At 49.4% G+C, this 27,939-nt stretch overlaps 3 protein-coding genes across 4 annotated transcripts; 1 reads left to right on the top strand and 2 right to left on the bottom strand.

Moving 5' to 3' along the window:
* Positions 1-922: 922 nt before the first annotated feature.
* GTPBP2 (GTP binding protein 2) lies at positions 923-11,870 on the bottom strand. 2 transcript variants are annotated; one of them, XM_063151800.1, is made up of 13 exons: positions 11,688-11,870; positions 9,439-9,465; positions 8,653-8,837; positions 7,885-7,993; positions 7,147-7,344; positions 6,696-6,870; positions 5,838-6,057; positions 5,278-5,413; positions 4,808-4,866; positions 3,918-4,089; positions 3,493-3,657; positions 2,904-3,111; positions 923-2,807 (listed from the first exon to the last, which is right to left on the bottom strand). In XM_063151800.1, exons 1-12 carry the CDS (start codon positions 11,868-11,870, stop codon positions 2,914-2,916), a joined length of 1,827 nt encoding a protein of 608 aa, XP_063007870.1. In that variant the 3' UTR covers positions 923-2,807; positions 2,904-2,913. The 2 variants fall into 2 exon arrangements, with proteins under 2 accessions (XP_063007870.1, XP_063007868.1); XM_063151798.1 differs by having other exon boundaries at positions 923-3,111.
* A 1,242-nt stretch (positions 11,871-13,112) lies between these two features.
* On the top strand, positions 13,113-16,355 carry MAD2L1BP (MAD2L1 binding protein). The gene is made up of 2 exons (XM_063151795.1): positions 13,113-13,298; positions 13,930-16,355. The coding sequence occupies exons 1-2, from the start codon at positions 13,113-13,115 to the stop codon at positions 14,458-14,460; spliced, it is 717 nt and encodes a 238-aa protein (XP_063007865.1). The 3' UTR covers positions 14,461-16,355.
* Positions 16,356-16,425: 70 nt separating this feature from the next.
* LOC134415857 (epoxide hydrolase 1-like) lies at positions 16,426-25,764 on the bottom strand. The gene is made up of 10 exons (XM_063151793.1): positions 25,625-25,764; positions 24,286-24,309; positions 23,193-23,406; positions 22,214-22,394; positions 21,160-21,390; positions 20,670-20,799; positions 20,135-20,349; positions 18,182-18,290; positions 17,730-17,849; positions 16,426-16,781 (listed from the first exon to the last, which is right to left on the bottom strand). The coding sequence occupies exons 1-10, from the start codon at positions 25,651-25,653 to the stop codon at positions 16,580-16,582; spliced, it is 1,455 nt and encodes a 484-aa protein (XP_063007863.1). The 5' UTR covers positions 25,654-25,764; the 3' UTR covers positions 16,426-16,579.
* Between the last annotated feature and the right edge of the window lie 2,175 nt (positions 25,765-27,939).

The following is a 27,939-nucleotide window of genomic DNA, read 5'->3' as shown; positions in this document are numbered from 1 at the left end:
ATGATGCAAACTGCAGCTCTGTATCTATGTGCTGTTTTCTGAACTGCATCATCCTAAATGCAGCTGCTGAGCTGCTCTCTCCTTCCAGCAGCCAGCCTGTGCTGGGATGCTGCTACACTACTGTCAGTAGAGTCTAATACTTGACATCACAGTCATGAAATTTCAAGAACAACAAGAAACTCATTCTGGTGTGTGCAGCTCTGGTAATAAGTAGAGGAAGGAATTATGAAGTCACTCCCACTAATGACAGTCCTAACATTGCGAAGTGACAAATTTCCCAAAGTCCTCACGTGAAGAGAACCAGTCTGGCAGGATCGTCTCGTCTCCTGTGACAGTGGCACATCTCATTTCCTAAGTGTCTGGCAGGACTGGACTCTGCAGATGCCACTATCTGACACAAACAAGTCTAGAAGAGGCAGATCCTTTTGGTCACAAGTCATCTCCACAGGGAAACCTTTTTACCTCTACTTGTCCCAAGGGAACAACCTGTCCTCATGAAGGCAAGGCAGTCATGAACCTCTTGATAAGGTCGAAGCTATTTTGGAAACAAATCACCGGTTAGAGGTGTGCCCTAGAAAGCGTCTCTTTAATTAGGCTCTGGGGGAATTTGCGACTGTGAGGAGGCTCTTGCCACAGCCCAGAGCCCCGCCCACAGCAGCCCAAAGTGCTGTGCTCAGGGTGACGTGGCTGCTGTCACCTCGGGCTGCACACCCAGGCTTACTCAGATAAGGCGGGAGGGAGCGCAGGGTTGTAAACAGCAGCGCGTGCATTCTTTCCACACCAGGCATGGTATTTATAGGGCTGAACGCAGGAAGCTCAGGAATGGGTGAAGGGTAGCCAGCTCCAACTGTGACCCAGCTCCAAGGGCAGCAGGGTAAGAGCCCAGCTCCACCCTCACTCATTGTACAACTCAGCCAGCAAGCTCAATAAAACATCTTTATTCTGTACATTTATATAGATGCTTGGAGAACAGGGACAATCCCCAGCATTAGAAAAATTCAAGACAACAAAACAGCAATTATGAAGAGCATGGCACCAAGAACAGTCATGCCACAGATGGCAGGGATGAGGTGAGACCAGCCATCAGCTGTTTCAGAAAAGGTCACAGCACCCCCCTTTGGGGCAGAAAACACCAGTGCAGAAGAGTACAAAGAGCTGGAGTCCCCCATCCCCAGCCAACTCTCTTTGTGACACTAGCACCAAAGGGAAGAGCCTGCTGGCAGCTGGGGCCTGTCCTTCTTGCAGGCATTGGTGAAAAGACTGTGCCATTGGAATACCCAGCCCACTGCCAGAATGGGAAAAAAGGGATCCTGCTTGAGCAGTGACCCTGAGCCAGCAACTCCTTTCTATTTGCTGGGGATGCAGCAGTTTTCAGCTGGATTGGTGCTCCCTCCAAGGGACAGGTCACTCCTGCAACTATTAAGCTGCCTTCCTTTATGCCACCACTTGCCAGGCTTCCCCCCACCTCAGCACGCTCCTGGCAGGGTGCAGCTCCCACCTTCCTGCCCCACGACGGCCCCGCACAGCTGCGCCTGTGCCAGCAGCCCAGCAGCAGAACTGCTCTCAGCATGGCACAAGGGCCACCTGGGTGTCCAAGTGCTGTCACAGGCCCTCAGCCTTCTCTTCAGTCAGGGCTAGCAGGCCACCACACCAACCAGCAGGGCTTGCTGAAGGCCTTTTGCTCACAGCAGACACATTTGGTCTAACAGTCAACAATAAAACCAAAAGCCTATGTACAGCTTTACAGACCCTGCTGCACCCTCCAGGCTGCACAGCAGAGCTGCAAGACAGAGTGGGAGACCTGTGCTCCACTCTACATACAAAGTCCTTGCTGGCAACATCAGCTTCCCTCTGACAACAAACACTGGTGGCAATGGAAAGAAAGGAATTCTTGCACCAAGAGAAATAAAAACCATGCCACTGTCAAAAGAGAAGTTACCTGGTTTTGTGCAGGTAATGCAGCCTGTCCTCCTCACACATTAAGGCAAGCATGTGAGGAACAAGGTGGGCTGGGAACAGCCACACCAGGGAGCCCACTGCAAACCACTGCTACAGTGTGCACCTTCAGGTGAACATCCATGGAAACAATCTGCTCACACCAGCAGAGGCCTGGGCCCTGCTCCACTCCACAGTATGGCCTCCTGTCCAGCTGCTGCAAGGAACAGATCCAAGTATAAACTCTGTCTTCATGATGCTATGTCAGGAGGCTGTGCCACTCAGAGCAGCCACAGCTTCCTGGACGTCATAAAGGGGAATACCGAAGAAATGTGTACATGTGAGTGGGGAACAGGACATCTGTCCAACAGTAAGACACTCAGATTGGAGTAACGCAAAACCAATGCACAAATGGACACACAGCAGATTAAAGCCAACCAAGATTCAAACGGTTAAAAAGTGTCCTGAACACATTCTGAGAGGTTCAGCCAAGCCCTGATGTGGGTGGCATGGTCTGTTCCATCCCCTGCCCAGAAGGATGTACTGAAGGATGATTTGAGAGAACGCTGTTATCAACTCAGTGCTCAGACAGCAAAAATGGGACCAGACCTTGTGTCAGAGATGGAAAAACATCCCTTCACTGCTTGTCTTCAAGGTCGCTGCGCCTCCCAACCAGCAATTTTCAAACAGTAAACAAAGCCAATACTTGCTTGCCCAGGTCTGCAGGTACCTCTGATCTATTCTGAAGGAGTCTATTCCAAATGAAAGCTGCAGGCGATGTGGAGAACATGCTTAACTTGTCCCACGTACGGCACTGAATGGAAGAAATTCTCTCATGCTCCATCTCACGGTGCAGAGGAGGGACATCCACACTAGAACGGGACAGCAGCAGCTCCAGGCATTGCTCAGAAAGCCACAGGAGCTTCCAGCCTTCTCCCCAGGTGCTGGTGAGTGGAGATTTCTCTGACCTACTGGTAGTCAGAAGCTCAGCTGTCCAGGCCCCAGGGACTCCTCCAGGCTGTTTTCTTTGGTGGTGATGGCTTGGAGGTTAGTGACATGCCCAATGCCTTTGGTGACTCCTTCACGGAAAAGAAGTTTGGCTCCAATCTTCAAGTATTCAGGATGCTTGATGAACCTGAAACAGACAACTGCCTTCTCTCCTGTCCGCAGCTTGTCCTGAAAAGAAAAATGGGAGAGTTTAGACCCATCTCCCAAGCTTATGCATGCAGGCAGAGGTACATGTGGATGGTAAGAAGATGAGGCAAATGAGCAGCCTTCTTCAGACTGCAAGGCTTGAGCCCTTCCCATTACTGTACACATAAGAAGAGAGGAATACACAAGCCCTGAAGAATAGAGTTCACCTCTCTTCTTTAACATGTCTGGAGGAAAAGCAACCAAATAGGCAGGATAAAGGGATAGAGTCTGCTCTAGGAAGGGACACAGCTACTCAAAATACCAGCAGACCCCAGCTTTACTAGAGGGTGTAGTGGAATCTTAACAAACCCAACAAACCCCACAGGGAGGTCCATCTTCCTCCCCTTTCTTCCCATGGCCTACCTTTCCATGGATCTTCTCTACAATAGCTGTCTGTCGCACATTCCCCACATGCACCGTCACCTGAAACCCCTTCCGGAAAGTTGTGGCATGGAATAACAGCACGATCTCGGCTTCAAACACTGAGCAGATGGTGGGGTTCATTTCTGGGCTCACCATCACCATACCCTGCAGAAAAACCCAAGGCTCAGACCAGTCAGGGCCAGTCCCCTTGCTTCTGAACAGCCCCCAAAACCACAAATTTACCTCCACTCTGTGACTTGGGCTTACATCCTGTTCTCAGCCTTGTACTCACTGTGATTTGTAACCTGGCCATTTCCTCCCCTTCCAGCAAGTTTCCTGCAAACATTTGTACTTCATTCCCACCCTAGCAATGGGGGATGCCTAGGGGAGCCTCCAGCCCTGCTCAGTGCAGGAGCAGGACTAACCTTGCGCAGCAGGGAGCGGTCGAAGGGTCCGAGGGCCAGCGTGGCTGCCTGCCCGGCGCGCAGCACGCGGCAGGCAGAGCGGTTCCGCTGGATGCTGCACACCTTCAGCCGAAGGAACTTCCCATCGTCAGTGGGACCAACCACCAAGTTCTCCCCTTCTCGGCAGATCCCACTGCCCAGGTAGAAGAGCAGGACACAGTTAATCAGGAGACAAAGACATTTCACCCTCCAAGATTAACCTGAACAAATTCCCCAGGGCCAAGTCTTTGCACTCTTACTCTGGACCAACCAACAGGGAGACAAAGCTGCTGAGAATCAGGATTTCTTACAGCAGGAGTGTGACTCTTAAGAATCCCAGGTACAGACAGGGACCATTGCACCCCAGTGCTCTGCCACACTGCTTTGTTTCTGTGGAGAGACCTCAGATGACACTCCTTCAGTGTGGGCGTGCTGATGGCCAGGCTGCTCTGATTGCTCCCAAACATGGAGGCAGAGCTGCCTTTTCATGAGGTAGTGTGCAGTTAACCCCTGCTGGAATCAGAGGATCTACCTTTTACATTTCCTCCCCCCACCTGAGGAAGGAAGAAAGCAACTCCTTGGGATCATGCCTAACCTCTGCCAACTAGATTCCAGCATGCCTTCTTTCAGCGTGCTTCAGGACACATTCCTAATCCAGCAACTTTTGAGCAGACTGTTTGCTTGCCACCACACGACCAATGGTCTGCTCATGTCACTTCCCAACACCCTGTAGGGCTCTACTCTCACTTGAGCCAGTGGCAGCAGTCAGGACTGAGCCTCACACAGCTTCCACTTCTGCAGATGGTGACTCTAACCTTGTGGGAACTCCAGCAACCATTCACATCCACACATATCTGCCTAGGCTCACTTACCTTGACAGAGTTCCTCCCACAACAGTTCCCACCTCTGGCACCGTATAAATCTCATCAACCTGCAGCAAGGCAACAAGAATAAGCTCTTCAGACAGACAGCTATGAAATAGCACTCCAAAATGAGGACAAAGAGCCTGCCCCTTGGATGAAAGGAGGTGATCTCTCTGCTGGTCATCAGACACCGTCTCAGAGCTTCACCAGCTCCCACTTACCCTCCCAGTAGAGGAACAAAGCTCTTCCTTTTAAATAGCAACCAGAGAAATGATTGTATCCTGAGACAGACATCTCATGGTTACAACAGATTCAGCCCATCAGGCTTTTATCAAAGACCAAGTCTTTTTTTTAATGTCTCTCAATAGTCCAGGAGTTCACCACATCTCTACCTGTGGTGTCCAAATTTCCCAAACGTCTCTCCCATGGCACAGCAATGAGTCCAGTATCAGAGCTTGAAACAAACAACCCTTACCCACCTGAAATTCTGTATGTTGCTGCATTAATTCTTCCTGCTCTTTACTGTTGGTCAGTGGAGGGAGGATGTTGAGGAAGACTTTCAAGAGATCCAGGTTCTCTCCAGAAACACTGGACAGTGTGAAGATTGGGGTGATGCTGTCAGACACAAGTAGACAGAAATAAGCAGAAGGCCACGGCACAGTTCCAGAAGGTTTCTGGGATTCTGAATCTACTGAGACCCACAGGAAGATGGATACTGTACCAGAAAGTGGCTAAAGCAGGAAGGCTAGATACAGCTCCACAGTAACCCCTGCCTCAATGTTTGGTTGAGGCACCAATCCCTTGTCAGCACACACTTTTCTCAGAAAGAAGTAACTCTAATGCAGGCTTTGCTCCAGAGCCCAGAAAAAAGTTTGGGAGGGGAAAATGCCTTCTTGGAGAATACAAAGCTAGGAAACCTGACAAGGAGCAGAGATGTTCAAGATGTAGTCACCTCCCCTGTGTTCACCCTTCCCCAGCTCCACATGGCAGCCCAGCCTGAATTGCCTGCTCCCAACAGAAGAAAGGAATAGTCCCTTACTTGGGAGATTGTGCAAACTGTTGTGCTGCTGTAACTGCATCATCATCTGAATTCACAAGCAGGGGGAGCTTGTTGCAGCCTGGCTGCTTCAGGATTCGTTCCAGCTGCTTCACTGTCCGTTCCACGGTGGCTTTTGAACACAAGTCGACTTTGCTGATGACAATGAAGAAGGGGACCTTGAGGGCCATGGCCAAGCCCAAGTGCTCTCGTGTTGTGCCCGCTGCAGGAGACAAGTGAGAGTGTAGGTGCAGCAGCAGTCACCCCTGTAGCTTGTCTATGCTGATAGCTGTGTCTCCTGGCTATCCCATGAGCCCAGTCTAGCGATTCCACTGTAACTGCTTAGTTCATCATGCATTGAAAAAGCACAGTTATTCTTTTAAACAAAACTAAACATCAGTCCAGAAAAATAAAAACCACCAAGAAGTTTTGTGACTGATCTGTCTGCTTCAGAAAGATGCAGCAGTTTTCATTCTTTGACCAAAATTTGCCAGAGAACAGTTACAAGAATGTCAGAGATAGATGTGGGAGAACTCCAGATGCCTTTTTACAAGACTTTGGGATCCAGCACCCCTAAGAATATTTCAAAGTTGTTTTCTTTTCTGAGAAGCACTGCCCCAAATCCTAAACAAATCCTCTCAGTCCAGGGTACAGTTTAATGTGGTCTACAGCCGGTAAGAGGATCCCAGATCTACTCCCCTCCCAGGCACTCATAGACACTGACTTACAAGGTATCAGTAGAAGCTTACAAATGAATAAACTTTTCTGAAAGCCATTCACAGCTGACAAGGACCCATTCCCCCCATTCTCCATTCCTCTTCACAGGTTGCACTCAATCCATGCAGGCAGGGCAACACTCACCAATGCCAGTGTTGGCACTAACCACCAGCATGGCAAAGTCTGGGCAGTAGCTGGTGAGGCCAAAGATGGTTGTTTTCAGATACTTGTGGTGGCCAGCCAGGTCAATGAAAGTGATCATTTTGGAAGAACTCTCACAGATCTCTTCTGCTGTCCGGGAGTCACTGTAATTTACCACCTAAGGGATAAGGAGCTTGTGAGAGAGGCAGCCCCAGCAGGCATGTAAAGAAAACCCTTATCTATCCACTTTGATGTCAGAATTACTAAGTAGAGATCATCCACCATGGGTGCAAGAAACAGTGTCTGCTGCAAACGTACAACCACCACTCAGGTCCAGCTTGAGGGACAGAGAAATGTGCCACCTCTCTTCCTTCCTATCCCACTCACAGTTCTAACAGGAGGCTAATCCTGCTCTCCTCCAGCTTTCTGAGTTCAGCAACCTGCTCTCTCTTACCTCTCCTTTGCTGTTGAAGCCAAGGATCTCAAAGCTGATGCTCGATGTTCTTCCTGACTGGATTTCATGGAGATGCCGGAAGAGGTTGAGGCGTGCTCTGCCCCGCCCATTGTCCAGCTCTCCTTGCGTTAGGACACCCAACAGTGTTGACTTCCCTGAGTCCACATTCCCTAGCACAGCTACTCGAAGGTCTAAGAACTACAGGAAAAAGAATAAAGAAATCATTACACTTAACCACAGCTGTGCTGAGTGCACAAGCTCTACTGGGCAGTGGAGATGTAGCTCAGAGAGCTACATCAGGGACAATGTGCAGTGTAATCTTGCTCAGATTCTGCTCCTGCTCTCAGCAAGCCACTGCCAGCAGTCGTACTGCCATACACTCTCTAGAGTTGAGATGTGACATATCAGGCTTTGACATCACAAAAAAGGCTATTTGTTGCAGCAGACCTCTAAATCCTTCCTTGTTTGTACACAGGTCTGCATCAGAACCACTGCTATAGAAGTGAAATAATTTTTTATTTCTGATCCAGGCAATCTCCTGCACTGACATCTGCCTCAATCACAGTCTTGGAGATAAGAGGCGTTATCATCAAGCCTCCCTCTGGCAGCCCTTTAAAGCATCAGCTGTGGGCCAAGCTATGACAAAGTGCCTCTAGGGTTTGGGCTCCCATCCCAAAAGGAAGCTGCTCACACAAAGCCTCTAGGTCTCCAGCAGGAGAAAAAACCAGAGGTCCCTACCTGCTGGTTGTCAGGCACCTTTCGGACAAGCACCTCCGTTATCTTCCTTGGAACATCGCTGTCGTAATCGACCTCCCTCTCCCGCAGCACCGTAATGTCAGCCCCAACCCTGCCACAAAGACAAAAGGAAGGAGTGAGACACATTTGTGTCGCAGACATCTTTTATGAAAAATTCTTTCTTTAGGATTTTTCCTCTTGAAAAGCTGAAAGGCTTCAAGAACAAAATGTAAACATTGATTATCTGCTGCTGTGGACTGCAACAGGTGGATCTTTGATTGGCCCATGTTTGTTGTTTTTGATTAATGGCCAATCACAGTCAGCTAGCTTGGACTCTCTGTCTGAGACAGAAACTTTTGTTATCATTTTGTCTTATTCTATTCTTAGCCATCCTTCTGATGAAATCCTTTCTTCTATTCTTTTAGTATAGTTTTAATGTAATATATATAATAAAATAATAAGTCAAGCCTTCTGAAACATAAAGTCAGATCCTTGTCTCTTCCCTCAGCCTGAGACCCCTGTGAACACCGTCACACATTTGTACTTGACAATTTTTGCACCTCTACGATAACAGCTGACAAAGCAAAGGGGATGAAGGCTGGGGATAGCAGGGAAGGAGCCTCAAGCTTCCAGACAAAAGCCCTATAACTTTCCGCATGCTTCCAGAGCCTCAGGACTGAAGGAATGTCAGTGACACAGAGCTCTGTAGGATGGAGCTGCCAGCTGCTCGTGAGTCACGCTGGTGGCCCTGCAGACAAAGGGAGCACGTACTTCTCTGCCATGCGGCGCAGCGTCTTGAGCGAGGCGCGCATCTCCTCCTCCGAGAGGCCCACCAGCAGCCCGTTGTCCTCCACGCCGATCTGATAGACGGCCTCCCCTCGGCCCTCCTGCAGCCGCCACTTCATCTGCGTCACCAGGTGCTCAAAGCGGTACTGAGAGGGGTTCACCAGCTTCAGCTGTTTAACAGAGGGGCAGTTCTAGTCACAGCCTGGATGCAGAGGCAATCCCATTGCCCAATTTTGTGAAGCAATGTTCCCAACTCTGACCCACCCCTAGAAAGCACAGCCTGTATCAGTGTCTGAACAGAAGCCGTGGGACAAGTGAAAAGGGGTTTCACAAAGGTACAAATATAAGGTAGAAAAACTTTCCCTCATCCTGACAGAGGGATCTGTACCTTGCCTGCTGCAGGGTTAAAGACAGCACTCTGGGACCAATCTGTGATCCAGGAACCAATAAGTGCAAATGGCAGAGAGCCACAAGAAAGTGGCAAATAATTTTCAGGGATATCTGCATCTCTCTCTCAAGAAAAATACAGTAGGCATCACATACTAGAAGAGATTCCTAAAAATCAGTACTGAGATGAAGCTTTTCCAGCTCAGCAGACTGGGTAGTGCTTGGCACAGAGACACAGAAGATGAATGGTAGTTCCTTACAGCAGTGTCTACTCTTCCATCCCTTCCTTGGCCATGTTACCCACAGGCTGTCTTTGGTGAAGTTACTCACTGCAAAATAACCCTCTGGGAGGAAGACCTCCTTCTGCAACGTCAAAAGACTCACCTTGTACTCGATGTTTCCATCTTCTGCCTGGTCAGAGAATGAAACAAGACAGAAGAGTTAGATGCTGTGCCCACAGGGACTTCTACAGGCACCAGCTGCCCATATATTCTGAAACTGCTGCTGAAGATTTCAAAGAGAGGGAAACTGGCAGAAAGAGACTGTGTTAGGTCCCAGCCTTCTGCCATTCTTTCCTACACTCAACTAGAACTTTCCTTATGGTTTGTTTGTTTGTATCCCACATCATGAACACCAAAGGACAAAACTAGAGTGGGGCACAAGGGTAATACTATCCAGGGGGAATTATTTTCTGGACAGTAAAGAATAGGGCCAGCCTAACAGTCACAGAGAGAGAGAGAGTTCCAGTTTCAAAAAGGTACAGGCCAGCATATGATTTAAAGTCTCCCCCCTCATCCATCCATGACCCACAAAATGCCACCCACAGCATCCCACTCCCACCCTATCCAGCAGCTTCCGTCCATCCAATGTGCACAGAAACAGGAGCCTGAGAACAAAAGCTTCTGCTTCCTCTCCTGCTCAATGATACTCTCCCTCACTCAATCAGTTTTTCACTGACTTCCTTCTACATATTTATGTATCTTCTCTGTACAAGGAAGGGCTACAGACATAAAGAAGTGAGGTAATGACTCATCTGCCAGCTAGTCACTGGCCAGAGTTCTGGAGAACCAGACCTGATTGGGACTGTGTGTACACAATATGCTCAGAAGTACTTTCTCAGGGAAGGCCAGATGGGGTTGTAACAGAAAGGTCTGGGTACTCATCAAGCTCAATTAAACCAAAACAGGCTCCAGCTTATCAAAGAGAATATCTAATTTTACAATTAGACATACAATATTTAAGTAATTCTTCCCAGTGATTCAGTATAAGGACCACTAAGAAAGGGCTGGAGCCTGCAGGCAGCCACATACTCTGTCAGACTAAATGGGGCTGGCAACAGTAAGCACTTCCTTTTCCTCTGGATACCTATTTGCATGTCAGGAGAGGCAACAGCCCTCTCCTTGCCTTCCAGCTCAGCTCTTAACCACAGCGGTGCTTACAGTGGCAAAAGGCCAACAGAAGTTCTCAACTGTCAGCTCAGTTCTCTGGCAGCAGAGCTGTGCTGTGAGAAAAAGGCACTTTTAGCAGGTTTTCCTCTCTTGCCATCTACCAGCTTTCCAGTTCTAAGCAAAACCCATTCACCTACTGCACTGTCATCTAAATAAGGGAGTGGGTCTTCTCCAAGGCACTTGAGACTAGAAAAGCAACAAGCCTCGACTTGCTGGGGCACACAGTGCACAGGGTAGCCAGAAACAGGAAGCTGAGCTGAAACCACAGGGGACTCTCCAGCCTCCAGCTGAAAGGAACAAGAACGAAACTGCGGCTGCAGGGCACAGTCCTGCCCGTGGAGAAGATCTAACAGTAGCAAAGCGCTGTTTTCCTATCTTCCCAAGAGTCCCAGGCCTGCCTTGTGGAGGAATGGCTCCCTCCCAGCACAGGCTATTATATATTTTACAGAAAGTTCACTGACAGGGGCCAAGCAATTGAGTCTGAGCCAACGTCATTCTGCCCACAGTGACAGTTCTATGAGAGCGGTGACAACTGCCCCAGCTGAGCACACATCCGCGGTACTACCGATGCCATTCTTCCTGCTGCAAGAGACAGGTGCCTCACCCTCTGTCCATGGCCCCTGCAGCCCTATGCAAGGAACCAGCTGTCAGATTAGCTGGGAAGGGAATCACCGCAACCCGTCTGGCAGCTGGAAAGGGGCTCAGACCCACCAGATCGTCTCTCGGGGAGGGAGACATGCAAACGGGATGTTTGGAACTACGAGGCGAGCCAAGCTTTATTTTCGAAGCTATTTCGATGGCAGGCGGCAAAGCGCCCACAGACAGACGCCAGGCAGTGCGATACGACTCACGGACAAGCTCCGGTGGAGCCCGCAGGGACCTCGCTGGCACCAGGGGCGCGGGCACGGCCCGGAGGAGAGCCCGGGACAGACGGGCACACCGGGGCTGCGGGACAGCTCCTAGGGCTGCTGTCAGCCCGACTCCGGCACGGCCCCGCACCAGCACCGCCGGCACCTCCAGCCAGAGCCGCCACCAACCTGCGGGGTCCGGCCGTGGCACCGACCCGCTCCGGGAGGCACCGAGCTCCGGCCCCTCCCGCCCCTCAGCGGCAGCGCCCCCCGCCCCGGGCCTGGTCTCCCTCCCTCCCTCCGCGGCTGACGGGACGCGGCGGCCGCCGGAGCTCACCTCGGGCGGCAGGTACGGGGGGTTGTTGGCCTTCCCTCCGCGGCTCCGCCCGTTCTTCTTCTTCGTCTTCGAGCCGCCGCCGCCGCCAGGCGCGGCCCCCCCGCGTCCGCGCAGGGCTGCGCTTGCCCCGCCGCCCGCCGGTCGACAGCAGCCCCCGAACAGCTCTGACACCCGCGAGTCCATGGCGGACACCGCGGCCCCGCCGCCCCCTGCAGCGCCCGCTCCGTTCCCCGCCCGGCCCCTCCGGCCCGGCTCCGGCCCCGGCGTCACCGACCGCCGCGCGGCGCCCCGGGAAAGCGAGTCCCGCCCGCCTACGACGCCGAGAACGCTCCGCGCGCCTTCCGCTCGAAACTACATCTCCCGGCGTGCCCCGCGGCGCAACCAGCTCGCTCCCGTACGGGTTCCATCCGCGGGGGCTGATGGGAGTTGGAGTCCAAGGGAGAGGGCGCCGCCTGTCGGCCGCGGCCGACAACGCGCGGGATGCCACCGCTCTCCGGGCCCCGCTCGCCGGGATCTGCGGACGCCCGTGGGTTATCCCTTTGGCAGCTCACAGCCCCGGGTTCCCTGGTTATTGACATCGAGGGATCAGTCATTCTGGATTCGGGAAACTGGGGCACTTTCGAAGCTGTTTGGCATTGGAGGTACCTCATGACTACGTAGAGGCAGCAGCCCGACGCAGAGCGATTCCGAAGCACACATTAAGATCCAACTCGGGGGTGGGGGTGGGGCGGAACCGCAAAAGAACCTCTAGCTGTGCGCCGCATCCCCTCAATTCCCAGTCTCCAGTTCCACGGCCACTGCGCCTTCCCTTTCCCCGCCGCATGCCCTGGGGAGAGCGACTCTGGGTCATTGTTCGTGTACAACCGACACCCTCCGTGGCGCTCCGCACAGGTGGCCGCGGTAAAGCAGCCTCGGAGCGGCTCCTCTCGCATCCCGCCCTCCACTCCCCGTATGCTGGAGGCGGCACCCAATGGGGCGCTAGGCACAATGTTTCCAAACACGGCACTCCCTGCACGCTCCCCGCCTCCGCCTCCCCGCGGCAGCGCGGCGGCGGCTCCTCTGCACGACAGCGGAGCCGCCGGGGCTGCCGGGAGCGGGGCGGGGGACAGCGGAGCCGCTTCCTGCGGCCCTCCCCGGACAGCCCTGCAGGAAGCAGCCCGAGCTCCCGGCACGGCCTCAGCCGGGAGGCCCCGGGACGGCAGCGGGCGGGGGAGCGGGCGGGGGAGCGGAGGGGCGGGGCTACGCAGAGACCCCGCCTCCCACCCCGCCCACGGCGCGGCGCGGCCCGTGCGCCGCTCCCGTGAGGCTGCGCGGCGGCGGCGGCATTTAAACCGCGGCGGCCGTTGGGGGGGGTGTGTGCGCCACGGTTCCTCGCTCCCGGCGCTGGCGGCGCTGGATCGCGGCGGCGGCAGCGGCAGCAGCGGGATGGGGCCTCGGGGTGATAGGGCGGTGCTGGGCAGCCCCGCCGTGGCCGTGGCCTTCCCGGGAGCTGTGTGCCGGGGCAGCGGCTACCGCTTCGCGTGCGAGCTCCTGAAGCACGTCCTGCACCAGCGGAACCAGCTCCCGCTGCCCTACGAGCAGTTGGCCTACTTCTGCCGGCGGGCGGCCCAGGTGAGGCGCGGCGGCCGCGGGGTCCGACCCGTGCTCGGGGGCGGCCCCTGGGCCGGGGGTTAGGGAGGCCGTGGCGTTTGAGGTTTGCTTGCGAGCTCCTGTTCTCCCTTGGGGACTCGCACGGCGACGTGTCGGCGCTTTTAAAGTAAAGCGCTTGTTGTGGCTGCATCCCTAAATGTAACCTCTTCTTTTCAAAACGAGGCAAAGGCAGCCTTAAGTTCAGGCTGCTGAAGGTGCCAACCAATTGTTCTTAATTGATTGCTTCCCGCTTTCCGCTCAAAGCGTGTTACTGCTTTGTTTGTTACCTCTGAGCAAAAAGCAACCAAACAAAAAAGGTACTATTAAGTGATTTTATAGAGGTGGCTGATCTTTGGAAAATGGGTTTCTAATTCCTATTGGAATTCATTAGTAGCGAGATTCAGATTCTAACTGAGTAGCTATGGATTGTGCTCTTGTGTTCCTCTTGCATCTCCTGATGTGGGGAGTAGATGTGCGCCTTCCCCATGTACCTGTAGCTCTCAAAATGAACACAAGCTGCTGGTTCCTTGACACTCTAGGGTGGGCCATGCTTTCTGCAGAGTATAATACATGTTCATAACTAAATGTGTTAATGTGAATTTTTATTTTCGAGGGTGGAGATGGAATTGACAAACCACGTTCCCTGGGCCTGGCAAGCAGAAAGTGCCAGCAGTTGCTGACGGAGCTGGAGGGATTGTTCCACCACCTGGAAGTCATGTTTAGTCTGACACTGGTTCCTCGGGTTCTTTTCCTACTTGGAGGCAATGTCATGAACCCCAAGGAGCTCTATGAGCTGAATTTGGAGGGGTTCTGTGAGGGCTCTGCTGAAGAGAGCCTCCAGACCGCGCCCTGCGTTCGCCAACTCTTTCACCGTCTGTTTGTTGCTGATGTCTTCAGCGAACTTAAGGCTCTCCCTGTGACAGGCACTCTTGTCCTGGTCCAGGGCCACCGTGACTGTGGTGTTGAGTGGTTCCGGCCCAGGCTCAACTACCAAGTGCCGAGCCGAGGGAGGAAGCTGACTGTTAAGCTGTCGTGTGATGGAGACCTCCATGTCAGTGCCTCACCTCCACAGCACACAGCACCTGCTTGGGAGGAGTATGTCTGGTTCCAAGCCCCAGTGACCCTCAAAGGCTTTAGTGAATGAATGGTTTTCCATAGAAATTTAACTCTAATATTGATTACTTTTTTATTCTTTAGGTGTTAATTTTAGCAAATGTAACCGTGTATTTTTGAACCATGTGTGCCTGAATTTTTTTTTCATGGTGTCTACTCTGCCTTCCTGTATCTTGCTGCACACCTCTGTTGTCCTTATTTCCCGAGTTGTTGTTGAAGGCAAATCCACTTTAAGGCACAGTTGCACACAAGTCCAGCGATTCCTTAGGGACCTGATCTGTGACTCGGGATGAATTAACGTGTTGGGAGTAAAACTTCCCTGCTGAGTGCTTGCTGAACTGGATACGTACAATCTCCTCCTGCGTTTTAATATGGCCGTTTTCTGTCCCCGCCTTTGCCATGTTACCCATAGGCTGTCTTAGGTGAAGTTACTTCCTGCAAAATAACTCTGGGAGTAAATCCAGCAGTCCTTAAAAGGCTCCCCACAGCAGGAAAACCCGCGGGCGTAGCCGGACCGACACACAGAGGGAACATTGTTGCAGCAGAGGGATTTATTCCCAGCTAGTAAAGAACGGGGCAGGATGAAGGCAGTTCCTGCCAAGGGCCAGGGCTGCCGTGGAGATGGGCGGAGCCGCTTCCAGGGCCCCTGGCAACTGTGCAGGCAGCAGCTGCAGCTCCCGACGCTGCCTCAGCTGCCGTGGTGTGCGCCCCTCTTGAGTATTCAAGTGCTTGTCCATCTATTTGGTAAAATTACACTTTCCCATAACTCACTTTCTGTTCCTTAATCTTCCAAAGTAAGTATTTTCAGCAACTAAAAAAATCTTGTAACTAGCACTATCTTGGAGATGGAAAGAGACCGGTACTGTGGAGGCAGGGTAACAATAAGCAATTTTATATTTTTTACTAATCTTTGCCTAATAGCCCTGACAACTGGCTAGATACAGGATTAAAAGTAAGTAGTTTCTTTGCTAACCCCCTTCAGAGAAAGTTAGAAGTGCTGCTGCAATAATGGAAGATTACTCTCACTCGAGGAAGAAACTTTGACTTAAATGTTCCTGAAATGCATAGAAATCAGGGGGATGTGATCAAGTTTAGCACTATCTTTACCTGCCAAATTTGTGTTCTTAGTCAGACTGTATTACCTAGAATCAGAACTTGAGCCTGTTCTTCTGGGCTGGTGTCTACTGCAGAACAGGACAGGGAGAGAAGCCCTGGGAGCAGTGTGTTAGAGCTAGATATCTGCTGGAATTGTCTTCAGTCTGCTGTGCAATTATCTGTGCTGTAATGAGCTTTCAGTAGCTTGAAATAACTCCATCCCACTTGAAGAGAAAGGTGAACCTACTGGTAGTGAGGGTGTTTGCTGTTACTAGTCAAAAATGCACAATGGGATGGTAAAAGTCCTTTGTGAGGGTGAAGGTTGAAGTAACCCTCTACACTTGGTGCATATTTTAACTTTGACCTTTTTTGATGGAATGAGATGATAGAAGTAGTAGGAACTTAATTTGCAATTTTTGAGCTTGGAGAACACTAGAGTGCCCTCTCTGCTGTAGTATCCATTAATATCTGTTTACAATGTGCAGTAGCTGCTTCTTAAGCTTGTTCTAGGGGAAGAACTTTGAGTAATGAAAGCTGCCTTATGTGCAGCTGCCCACTTGAATATGGAATCTCAGGCCTCTTGAAGGAAAAATATCACTTGAATGTAGGAGTGGTTGTGTTCAGGAAATCAAGGCCTTTTATGCTTCCACCAAAGCTGCTTGTAACACATGTTTAAGAATGCAGGTGCCCAAGTGTTTAAAGAAGCTTTTAAACAGAAGCCTCGGCCAGTTCCTTTCACCTCTCTTCATCAGTTGAGTGCAATGTTACTGCAATAAACTGTTTACATATTCTGTTATACTTGAACTATGAATGCAGCAATGATAAGGTGCTGGGAACTAAGGAACACAAAATGTGTTTTGGATGTTTTGGGTTTTTTTTTTCCTTATGAAAACATTACTAATTGAATTTTAAAAATCAAGACTGTAATTATTATCAAAATAAAATGCTGGCTTCTATATGAGATTATTTTGAGTGATTAAACAAACCCAGTCTAAAGGTTCTGTCACTGGTAGAGCCACTTGTTTCCATTCTGTGCACATATTTCAACTGCAGGCTCACAGCTGTTCCACTTTTCGGACAAACTGCATGATGTCGTGTGCCAGGAGCTTTGGTTCCTCAAAGGCAGCAAAATGCCCTCCACGTGGCATGTAAGTGTAAGTGACGATGTTCTTGTAGACATTCTTTGTCCAGACACGTGGTACGTGTACAATCTCCTGAGGAAAAGCTGCAATCCCTGTGGGAACGTGTACGCTAACCCTGGAAGACAGAAGTTCATTGCATTGTTGAAACCAGTCCTGGGGGAAGTCTATAAAACCTCTGTCTCTGGGAACACATTCAGCTAGAGAAATTTCCCCACTTTGTGCAGTGCAGCCACCCCCTGGTCTGCACTCCACTGAGGAGCTTCATTTCTATTCAGGTATCACTGAGTTTTAGAAGATGATATCTGTAGAAGTGCAAAGTAGAGCCAAGTTTGCACATGGGTTGATCTTGAAATGTTCCCCATCTTTGAGTTTAACTTTAAGTGTTGTGCTAATGACAAGGTACCACACCTCCTTGAGAAATGAGCCAGGCAATTTGCTTTAGAATATGATACCAAATGCATTACAAATTACTCTCTGGAGAGGAAAGGGGCTGGTTCAGTCCCCCAAGAAAAAGATTCCCCCACTTGTTCAGATGCTCAGTTACTTGTCTGCTCAGCAATATTTTGTGGTCAGCCTCTCTTAGCATCATCTTAATGAGCCAGCTGTCACGAGGTGCTGGGTTTCAAGTACTGCCCTCCAAGTTGCTACCCCAGGTTCGTGCTTAACTCTTGTAGTTCTTAGCTTATCCTGCAGCAAGCAGTAGCCTTCCTAATTCAGTTTATACTTCTCTCTTTGGTGTGCCCATGATCTTCTGTTTTGTTTTCACTGAACTGGGCTACAAGTCACATTTGTTTGGTGAATAAGTATATGGACTTATATTTTGAACACAAGACTTTGCTTGGTGCTTTAAGTCTTTTGCATTGTCTTGGCTGCTAGCTACCTTGTGTGCATTACAGGTTCAAAAGAAAAGTGACCCTTAACTACATTTATCCAAAGCAAGTAAGAATTTGGACTTTCATTTTTCTCAGAATTAAATTTGCTGTTGTAAGTGATCTAACTGTTGATACAGGCAAATGTTTCAACCTCATTTGCAAATCTACCTTGCAACTTGCCACATAATTACCTGTCATGAATTCTTGGGTCCTTGGAAAAGTTTTCCTTGTAGTATCGCATTGAGGACACAATGGAGGATGTCACCCAATAAATCATCACATTGGTCAAAAGCTCATCAAGAGAATATTTGCTGTTGAGAGAGGAAGAAATTTAACTGGAAGCTGTTGCTCAGTGCTCTATGCTAGGCTCATGCCCTCAAGAACTGCTGTCCCCCTTAATCTCTGCTTATTTTCAGGCAGAAGATTAGTTGGCACCTGTGTGTTCAGAGCAAAACCGACTGGTGCTGAAGCAGTAGTGTGCAGGCAGTCTGCTCTAAGTTTAAACTAGTGCTTGTCGTGTCAGCCTTTCGTCCCTAAATTTCAGCTTTGCCAGGCTAGTATCTTACCTGTATCCTCATATTAGTTCCCACCAGTCATTCTTTTAATGAGACTTCTCACAAAATAACATAACCTAACATCTTACCTTTCCAAGCCTCCATCATCTTTATTCCGAAATGATTTGTCTGTCCAGGTTGAGAATTTCTCCATAATATATGCAGCAAGCCCCACTGGGGAGTCATTCAGTCCACAACCTAAGCAAGGAGAAGAGAAGAGCTGTTGCAGTTGCCTGGCATTGCGATACTTCAGTGCAAGTTAAACTGGACTTGGATGAAGACCTCAGAGTTTTCTAGAGAATTCAGTACACAGAGAGCCTGTATTTATCTATCCCTTATAGTACTTTATTTGTGACAAATTCCCTGCAGAGGAATTCTGGCTGTGTCTGAGGGCACTACAAATTCAGATAGTTCCTATACAAAAGAAGCTGGGAGTTAAGGAAGTTCCATTGGCTTCTTGGTGATGTGTGGCAAAAGGAGCAAATTCAGATGTAAAGAGATGGCAATCTGAAAAGGAATTTCAGATAAAATATTTGGGAGCACTGTCCTGCTTAGGATGGGACGTATTCTGATTCTAAAATATATGTATGAAACAGGGTGAACAAGAATACAATAGATTCAGAATATCACAAATATAAGGGATTCTGTGTTTTTGCTTTTCATTTTTTTTAGAGTTTGCAAAAGTGCCTTAATCTTTGATCCAGCTGATTTTTGAGAGCACTACCTTTGACTCATGGAATCTCTCATGGGAGCAGCCAAACTTGAACCCACTTAAACTGCTTTGAACTTTGTTGATATCAGGTTTTATTGGCTGGTTTTATCAACCAGTCACTTATAAACCAAAGCTTGGATAACTGTCAGTTTTACATCTAATTATTAACTTTTATTCATAGAGAAGTTAGGATCTTGTTAAAGGGTACAGATGTCAGAACAGATTTTTGTGATTCTCTCCTTCCCCTGGAACTTGTGGATTTATTCCTGTGCTTGGATTCTCATGTTGACTAGCTTTCTTAAGGCAGTTCAATTTCTTAAGGATGCTGGGGAAGGAGCCCAAACAAAATATTTTTGGAAATTATATTAATTCCATTAGTGGATCTACAGTTGTTTGATTCTGCCAGAAATCTGATTCTTGAAGCATGATTTCCCTGTGATATTATCCCCTGTAAATCAATTCTCCTTGTTTAAACAATCCTGTCAGATTTCTGATCAGAGAGAGACTAGACATACTGATCTTAATTTTTTTTTGTGGATCCCTTCACTTTTTGGCCCTTAAAAACACCCAAGCAACCAGAAACACTACTGCCACAACAACTCCCTCCCACCTGGTATATTGTTTATCTCCTTTTATTTCTTTGGGTTTGCAATCACTTCAAGCAATAGTCTAGGCATTCACTGACATTCCAGTTTGAGCTTCTCCTTTGGTGAATTGCTGGGATGGGGGGCTGTTTGTTCTCTGGTCTCCAAATCTGACACCAGCCTGAGACAGCTCTACTGTCTTTCTTGATGAGGGATGACTTCAATAAAGTCAGAATCCTCTCTGGTGGGTACTGATGCAAAGAGTTCCTCATAGCATAATGAAATGGCTATATCTTTCTTACAGGCCTTATCCACTGGCCCCAGGATGTCAGCATTCTGGCTTTTCAGGTGTTTGAGCTTTGTCTACCTTTTTGCAACTTTCACATTGCACCTCTTTGCTTGTGATATTTTTCTTGTTTTCAGCCCCATTTACTTCTCAAAGATTCCACTTCAGAACCCTGTGTTTTACTTTTGAAGGACTCTATGGAAATGGGTTCATTCTCAAGGAAAGTGGTGTACTATTTAAAAGACCTTGAAAAGATATACTTGAAATCTCCATCTTTTTTTGAGTGGTTTCTTTTAGCTTCATTTTATACAGTTCTCATCCCCATAAACTCATTACTCCCATGAGTCTTGCACTCAAGTCACCAGAAGTCATTGCTTCTCAAATTTGGCTGGCCTTTGTTTTCATGTACCACAAGTGATTAGTGCAGCATGTTCACAGGGATACAGAGAAGGTACATTACCTGCAGTGTCTGGTTTGGTGGCTTGGATGTGTAAGTATCCAGACTCTCGTAGGACTTCATAGATGTTTTTCTGCATGAAAGGGTAGAAACGTCGAACATCTTCCCTGCTGAAGCCTACAAGCCATGGTACATAAGCCCCAAGCATTGTACAAATCATCTTTCCCAAGCCTTGTGTGCTGATGAAAACAAGATTCAGATGAAGCCCTTTCACAGACCTAAAAATAAGTTAAGGAATAGGGGGTTAAATCAAGCAATTTTCTGTCTCCAAGTTTTCTAGAAAACAAGTCTGACTGCAGCTGTGAGATAAACAATGCACTGAATCAAATACACAAAGCCCTTCAGGTTCATCATGGTTTTAAAAAAATTCAATACACAACATATGAAAGCAATTGAATATGCAGGATGGGGTTGTCCCTGAAGGATGCAGAGCAGAAGGGAATGAGAGGCAGGGCAAACAGAAGGTAGGACTATGGAGCCAGAAGATAGGGCAGGAACTGGAGGCAGCTTTTCTGCACTGATTTCCTTTGCTACTTACTGTGGCAGCATCTGGGCCATGTTAGTGGTAATGCGAGATCCCCAGTCCCCTCCCTGTAGGTAGTATTCCTTGAAGCCCAATCTATTCATCAGCTTATGGAATATCCGGGCAGTGGCTATGGAGTCAAACCCTGTAGGTAAAGGGAAACACAGGAGACCTGTTGGTCCTAGTGCTCCTCCCCTGGCCAAAGACTGTGACCTGACTGAGGCACGTGTGTGTGGGGCTGTGGGAAGGGACAGTGTGCAATGCTGCTCTGCCTCACTCCTTGGAAAGAAAGTGAACACAAGATGAAAGGAATTCAGTGGAAAATGAAATCAGACCTGACTTCCAGTATTGCAAATCTCCACAGCCAGCCCCAAAGCCTCAGCCACATGGGGCTTAGTGAAGAGCCAGGCATCTGCACTACAAACTGCAGTGCCCAGGGCTGCCTGGAATAGTTGAGGTGTTACTCCAAAAACTGCAATTCCAACAGAGCCTTTTCATTGCTTACCTTTCTGGTGAGAGGCCTCTGAGAAAGCATATCCTGGGATGGAGGGGCAGATGACCTCAAACACCACATCACCCTCATTCAGGCCGTGCTTGGCTGGCTCCGTGAGCAGAGGGATGATCTTGTAGAACTCATAGAAGGAGCCAGGCCAGCCATGGACCATCAGCAGAGGTCGAACAGCTTGACCGTGAGGAACATAGGATGGCTTCACATGGATAAAATGGATATCAATCCCTGTCACACATCCAAGAAAGAAAAATTAGACCTCTGGGGCCATAGTTTCTACTGTGCGTTCTGTAGAAGGAGGGAGGCAAAACTGTAATTAGCATCTGGAGTAGAAGTTCCACAATCAGCCCACTGCAAGAAGATGCCTGGCTGAAAGGGAATGCCTGGCATAGTATCAGTTGTCTCATCTTTTGCATACAGAGATATTGACCCCAGCCACAGATATTGGGGTCACTGGAGATTAGCATCCATCTCCTGAGAAACTGGTCTCATAGCATATAAGTAAGGACTGCACTTGAATGTATAGCACAATGGGGGTAAGATACATGCAAAAACATTACAGTAGTTAAAAGAGAAACATGAGAAAGGGCATGATAGAAGTCTAACATAGAGATCAATTATGTAAAGTCTTTCTACCCTAATCTAGAGATCATTTATGTAAAGTCTGGCTAAGCTCACCTGGCTAAACTAGTGTGTGGTGGGGAGGGATATTCCAGCCTCAGTTTGGCTAAATTTCACAGTTTTTCAAAGGTGGCTTCAAGGCAATCACTGAAGAGCACCTCATCATTAGTTAACATGGGTTCAGAGCCAGATGAAGCTCATCTTGAAGCAGACCTAATCTTATTCCCATTGTGTAATCCCATACCTTACTGTATTACCATACCTTAATCCCTATAAGGTTATTAATAATAGAGCCTCCACTAGTTATATTTCACTTGTATCACAAAGCTGTCATGCATAGCTTATCTCAAATATCGTCACTTTTTACATCTCCCCCTTCTTGCTGTGCATCTCCAAGTGCGACCTGTTCAAGGCACAGAGGCCCCCTCACCTTCAATGGTGGTGTGGAAGTGGGGGTATTTGTTCAGCACTTCCACTTGCTTGCGCCAGTCAAACTGATTCCTCCAGTAGTCCACCACCTTCCGCAGGTAGCTGGAGTTGAAGCCGTAGTGGAAGGCGGCTCCTTCCACGTGCGGTGTGAAGCGGAACCGATCCAGGCGCTGGTGCAGGTCCTGTGGAAGGGAGCCCTTCTTGCCAGGCTGGCCAGCTGCTGCCATGTGCCCTATGCCAGGGCAGGCACAGACAGGCTCTGCTGGCTTTTGTATTGCTCTCTGGGACACCACAAGCCCTCCTGAAGAAGTGCCATACTCTAATGAACCACCTGAATTGTTTGTATGTGGAATACAATTTTCTACAGGTTACAAGTTCCCCATGGGCACCCAGGAGTGGTGGGTGCTGCTAACTCTTGGCTTGCTGCTAACTCACTTCAGAGTTTTTGGTGCTAGGAGCTTGGCAGCACTGCTGGCTGGGAGAATAAGAATTTCACCTTGAGCTGCTGGTTGCTGCTTGGTCAGACAGAGACAGGCATGCAGGCATGGAGGAGCTATGATGCAGTCAAGACACCATCCCTCTTCAGCCTTACAGCCCTTTCCTCTGTGGAAGCCCCTCAGTCCTGCCCTCCTGGTGCCACAGCTGTCCCAATGCTCTCCTGCCCTGCTCCACCATCCACAGACTCACTGTCAAAGTCTGCTGCTCAAAGCATGGCCTTTCTGCAGGAGTAGCCCCAGACTGCACAGTGGGGGGCTGCTCTCTCCAAAAGCCTTTAGGGGTCATTGCAAGGGACTGGAGCTCAAATCCCCTTCATAAAGAGGGGTGAGCCAGAGCATCATCCAATGGAGCTGGGTAGCTGCCCTGGCACATGGAAGTGCCCTGCTGTCAGCCCCAAGGCATCACCTCGAGGCAGTGAGGTGGGTGATGGACTGCCTCCCCTTGCAGCTTTCTGCCCCTCCTTACTCCCCAGGCAGCTGTACCTCGATTTCTTTGTCAGATGTTTCAATCTTGAAGGGACGGATGCTTGTGTCTTCTTTCCCTTTGGGGGGCCTTTCGCCTGCACCCCACCACCCATCACCCATGTCAATTGTCTTCATCTTGCGTCCAGATCTGAGCCAGCAGAGCAGCATCCCTCCAACCCCCAGGGCGGCCACAGGGACCAGGACTGCATTCTTCTGAGAATAGTCAAAAGGCCTGGGGAGGCACAAAATTGCTTGTGTTCAACAACAGCAGTGTCAAAGGGACTTATGCTGAGGCTTGGTTACACATCCATAGGGACTGAGCAGGGATAAAAGCATCCAAATCCCAGGCAGTCAGCAGGAACTGGGTATTTCTGTTATTTTTGAAGATCACAGGTAAGATTTGGGACAGGGTTCTATCTACCAAGGCTTCTTAGGGGTCTCAAGTCCTTGCTGATCAGGACTTGCTGATCACAAGTCTTCTTTGTCCCTTTCCTTGTGAACCAGGATGCCCAGGGGGACAAAGTTCAATAGGATACGGGCCAAGCTACTTTGAGGCAGGTGCTGCAGTAAATGAGACAGTAGCAGCTGGACTTGCCCAGGAATAAAAACTGAGTGGGTAGAGTGAGCTGAGGAGCAGGAAAAGAAACAAATGTCTCCAGCTGCTGAAGAAAGCTGGATGTGCTGGACATGCTCCTCTTCTTGCCAGTGCTTCATGCACAACTACCCTACAGATTCAATCATCTCTTAGGGCAATCCTGGCTCTCTGCTGTAGCTCTCAAGTAAGGAGTATCTGCTGGTGTCCCTGTTTCTGTTCTGAACAGCAAGGTCCCACACCTGAGGTGTGGGAGCCAAGTTGCCAGAGCTGGAGTTGACAGACATGCAGTCCTAAATGTAGTGTACCTTCCCACCCCTCTGACTCGTGTTTCAAGTTCCCCCGCTTCCCTTAGGGATTAGTAGAGGTGTTGGGGGCTCCTGCAGGGGGCTGCAAGGGGGCTGTGAGTGAAGATTTTGTTGTTGCTGTTATCCAGAGTACAGAAGGAATGACACTGTGCCCCAGTCAGGGCAGTAACCAAAAGAGAGGACTGCAGCACAGAACAGCTATTCCACTCACCTGATCCGGGACATGATGCTCTCCCTACAAAAGGGAAAAAACAGAAAGATCCTTACAGTCCAATAGTGTTGTCCTATTCCAACGCTTCTGGGTGGTGAAAAGAATGTCTACTGCCAGCACCACTCATTTCCCACGGATGTGATCACAAGCTCTTTAGCCACCTGGCAACATCTGCCATTATTTTTCGTACTCTTAGGATAGGATGGGCAGAGAGGGGCTCACAAAGCTCTGCCTCTGTACAAAGAGACGGGGTTTCTGGGCTGTGCTTTAGCTAGATAATTTGTTGCCATAATATTCCCTCCTTCAGCACAATTTAGATGAAAGGCAGAAAACAACTGCATAAGTGTCCTTGCAGTGTTTCATCCCGTGAACAGCTGTGCAGCTTGAGCCAAGAAAATAGTTTACTTTGACTGCTGTGTTGCAATAGGCGCACAGCCCCAGCAGGGCAATTCCGAGCTCCAGGGCAGTTCTGCTCCCAGCCGTGCGGTGCTGATCGTGCTGCAGGGCTGGCTCCAGCAGAGGCTTGTGGACCCTTCCCTGTCCAGAGTTTAAGGAGCTGCTGTACCTTTGACACTTTTAGCTACTCCTGACTGCATATCAAGCCTTTAGGTCTCCCCTGTCTACTAGGAAAAGAAAGTATCCTCCTCGGTTCACTTTAAGCCTAGTAGCTTCTGGTACAAAAGCACAATCTAAAATCTAGCAACAATAGAAGCAAGTCTTGTTACTCTGCCTTGTGGTATGCAGCTACATTAGGGAGTTCTTTAGTACAATAATTATAGTACTGTGAGAAAAAAAACCCCAAAACAAAAAGGAAAAAGACTTGCTAATCCATGAAAAACCAACTCCACTGGGTGTTTGTTACACCCTAGAATCGTTTCCCTCTGCTGCCTGAAGTGCAGAACCTGGAGCCTGTACTGGATATCTCAGCTACCTCCAAGGCAATTTGCTCGCACTTGCTGAAACAGCCTATGCATGCTTTTTTTCCCTTAAATCACTTCCAGACATGGAAGAACCTTAGGGCTCACAAGAACAAACAGCTTATGCAACAGGTAGGACTATCCCCCTGCACTTACATCCGGGAGGTCGGTGAGCAGGGGTGCGAGAGCGGATATCAAGGCAGCAGCACAAGCCCCGCTCTAACAAAGCCAGCCTGTCCCAGCAGCTCTCTGAGAGGCACAAACAAGGCTCAGTGGATCAGCACCCCTCCGCACTCGTGCTCAGGAGATCTCAGCTCCTGCTCCCGCTCTCCCACGACCTGCTGACCCTCCCGGGGCTTTCACACTGCCCAAGCGTGGGGAGCCCGCTCTGGATCCCTGCTCCCGTGCCGAGGAGATCTCACCATGCGTTTGAAAGGCTCTCCCGCCACATGTCTGCTGCTCCCTGCCTGGCCGCTGCTCCGACACACTCCCAGCTTCTCCTCTCTGGCTTTCTCTTCCGCAGTGACGTTTTCTCGGGGACAACGCAAACCACATCGTCCCTCAGTGCCACCTATGGCCCGAGTGTGCAGCTGCAAACCGAGCTCCGTCCAGGCCGAGCCCTGCGTGCAGCAGGAGCAGCCCCGAGCCCCGGTGCCCCTGAATGGCGAACGCACCGAGAGCGGCCCTGCCGAGGCTCCCTGAGCTCCTCGGCTCGGGCTGCGGCAGCACCGCGTCCTCACAGCAAGGCCAGCTGGGTTATACCCCCGTACAGAGCCTGTGGTGGGATCTACAGCCAGCAGCCCGAGGGAAGGGATTCTTCACTCTCCTCAGCGCTCCTGAGACCACACCTGCATTGCCACAGCCACTTCTGGCCTTGCTGCTGGAAGACAGACTGGAGAGGGCCCAGCCTTGGGGACAGCGTGCAGGACACCAAACTGCCGGCTGGGCCATGTGGTGTATGAGTAAGGTGACCCGGAGAGGAAAGAGTAAAGGCTGGGATCTTGTTGCTGTGTAGAGTTAACCAGTGAAAAGCTGAGGGAAAATGGACCCAGAGTCAGCCCGGAGAAGCAGCAGGTGAAGGACAAAAGGCAAGGACCCAAACTGTAACAAGAGAAGTTAAGGTTAGATATGAGAAATTAGTCCTCCACCGATGTATTCAGATGCTGGGACAGGGGTCCAGAGAGGATGTGGGATTTTCACCCTTGGGTATTCCATATTTGACAGGAACAAGGCACTGAGCAGTCTGACACAGCTGAACCTGTTCTGAGCCGGTGTTGGGATGAGCTCACCTCCAGGCGGCCCTCACAACCTGTGTATCACTTGGCTGCATTCCAGGTGCACCCATGATTTGCAGCAGCCAAAACATAAAGGAAAAGTTCTGGTTTTAATTTTCTGCAGAAATCAATGCTATGTTTTAGTTCAGGTGCTGAGATTTAATTTTCCTTTTGGTTGGTAAAATAGTCCTGGATAAAGGCTTCTCCTTCATAGGAATTTGACATGAGAGTGAATGAGAGTTCAAAGCCTCAGGAATATTGGGTGGGGGGAAAGTGAGCAGAAGAGCAGTATGGAAAAAAGAATACATATATGAAAGAGGATGGTGAATCACTGACATATTATGCTCCATGCTCGGTATTTTGCCTTTTGCATTTTCAACATGTACTTTAATAAGGACTATTCTCGTTGCTTCCACAAGTGGAAGGGCAGTGGCAGGGAGACTGTCACCAGGGTTTTATTTGCTTACAGTCAAGAAAGAATGATATTCATCCTTCTGTTACTTTGTTCTGCCTCTCAGAAGCCTCTAGACAAAGATTCTTTCCAATGTGCTGTCTCTGTTATTAAGCTTCCAAATAAAAACATTAGTGGAGGGCTTTATAAACAAAAGAGGGAATTACAAGAGTAGGAGGAACAAAAATGAACCACAGCTTTCTAGCTTTTTTATGTTGACAGCTTATGTTCCCAGGCAAGTATATAGCAAAAGAAGCATTTACACTGCATAAAATCCACAATAACCCCGTGGGTTTCCTAAATCAAAATGTTGTTAAATCAAACATTTGTGATGTGCCTAAGTAGTGACTCATGTTTATGCCTTCAGTTATTTACCAGTGTTTATGAATCCAGTCCCCATGGCAAAAAGCACATGAAACACTCCCAAGACCTCCAAAATCAATGGGAGGTCAACAATGGTTCAAATTGAAATGTTTACTAAGTTCTTCCACATGAACAGTTGCCTCTGATTATCCAGCCAGCTACTAGGGCTGATGATTGCTACCTCTTGGTGCTAACTTCTCTCATTTTGTTGTTTTGTGCTGCAACCCTTGAGTACTGTGCAGCCCACCTGCCTCTCTTTGCAGCACAGTGCAGCAACTCTGAGACTGCACGAACCCGGATGTCCTTTCTGCTGCAACTTCTGTGACTTCCCTGGCTTCAGGACATGAGTTTGGATTTGAACAACCACATTGCCATCAGGATGTGTCATGGATGGCATTGGATGCAAATATTCCAGATGTGAAGGGGCACCATTACTGCCTTCTGCCATGAATCGTGGTCACTTTGCCATTATTACTCGCAGTGCCTCTCACTCTGAGGTGCCGTGTGAAGCTTGACTGGCTACTGACCAATTTGGGGTGGTCAAAGCTTCTGTGCAGAGTAGCTCTTTAAATGTACATAGGCAGTCTCCAAGCCATTTTCATTCAAACAGTCCATAGGAATTTTTTAGCATGTGGTTGATTTCTCATTA

This window comes from Melospiza melodia, chromosome 3 (genome assembly GCF_035770615.1).
Source record: "Melospiza melodia melodia isolate bMelMel2 chromosome 3, bMelMel2.pri, whole genome shotgun sequence".
NCBI classification, from domain to species: domain Eukaryota; kingdom Metazoa; phylum Chordata; class Aves; order Passeriformes; family Passerellidae; genus Melospiza; species Melospiza melodia.
The sequence above is the reverse complement of the archived record's forward strand: the minus strand, read 5'-3'. Positions and strand labels throughout refer to the sequence as shown.

Excerpts from the sequence above, each read along its gene's own strand:
- MAD2L1BP (XM_063151795.1), top strand. The coding sequence starts at position 13,113 with ATGGGGCCTCGGGGTGATAGGGCGGTGCTGGGCAGCCCCGCCGTGGCC. Across the intron at positions 13,299-13,929 it reads TCTGCCGGCGGGCGGCCCAG|GGTGGAGATGGAATTGACAA; the intron begins GTGAGGCGCGGC and ends TTTATTTTCGAG.
- GTPBP2 (XM_063151798.1), bottom strand. The coding sequence starts at position 11,870 with ATGGACTCGCGGGTGTCAGAGCTGTTCGGGGGCTGCTGTCGACCGGCG. Across the intron at positions 7,994-8,652 it reads CTGCGCCGCATGGCAGAGAA|GGTTGGGGCTGACATTACGG; the intron begins GTACGTGCTCCC and ends TCTTTGTGGCAG. Across the intron at positions 6,871-7,146 it reads GCTTCAACAGCAAAGGAGAG|GTGGTAAATTACAGTGACTC; the intron begins GTAAGAGAGAGC and ends CTTATCCCTTAG.
- LOC134415857 (XM_063151793.1), bottom strand. The coding sequence starts at position 25,653 with ATGTGGCGGGAGAGCCTTTCAAACGCATG. Across the intron at positions 18,291-20,134 it reads CACCAAACCAGACACTGCAG|GTTGTGGACTGAATGACTCC; the intron begins GTAATGTACCTT and ends CTCCTTGCTTAG. Across the intron at positions 17,850-18,181 it reads GATGATGGAGGCTTGGAAAG|CAAATATTCTCTTGATGAGC; the intron begins GTAAGATGTTAG and ends CTCTCTCAACAG.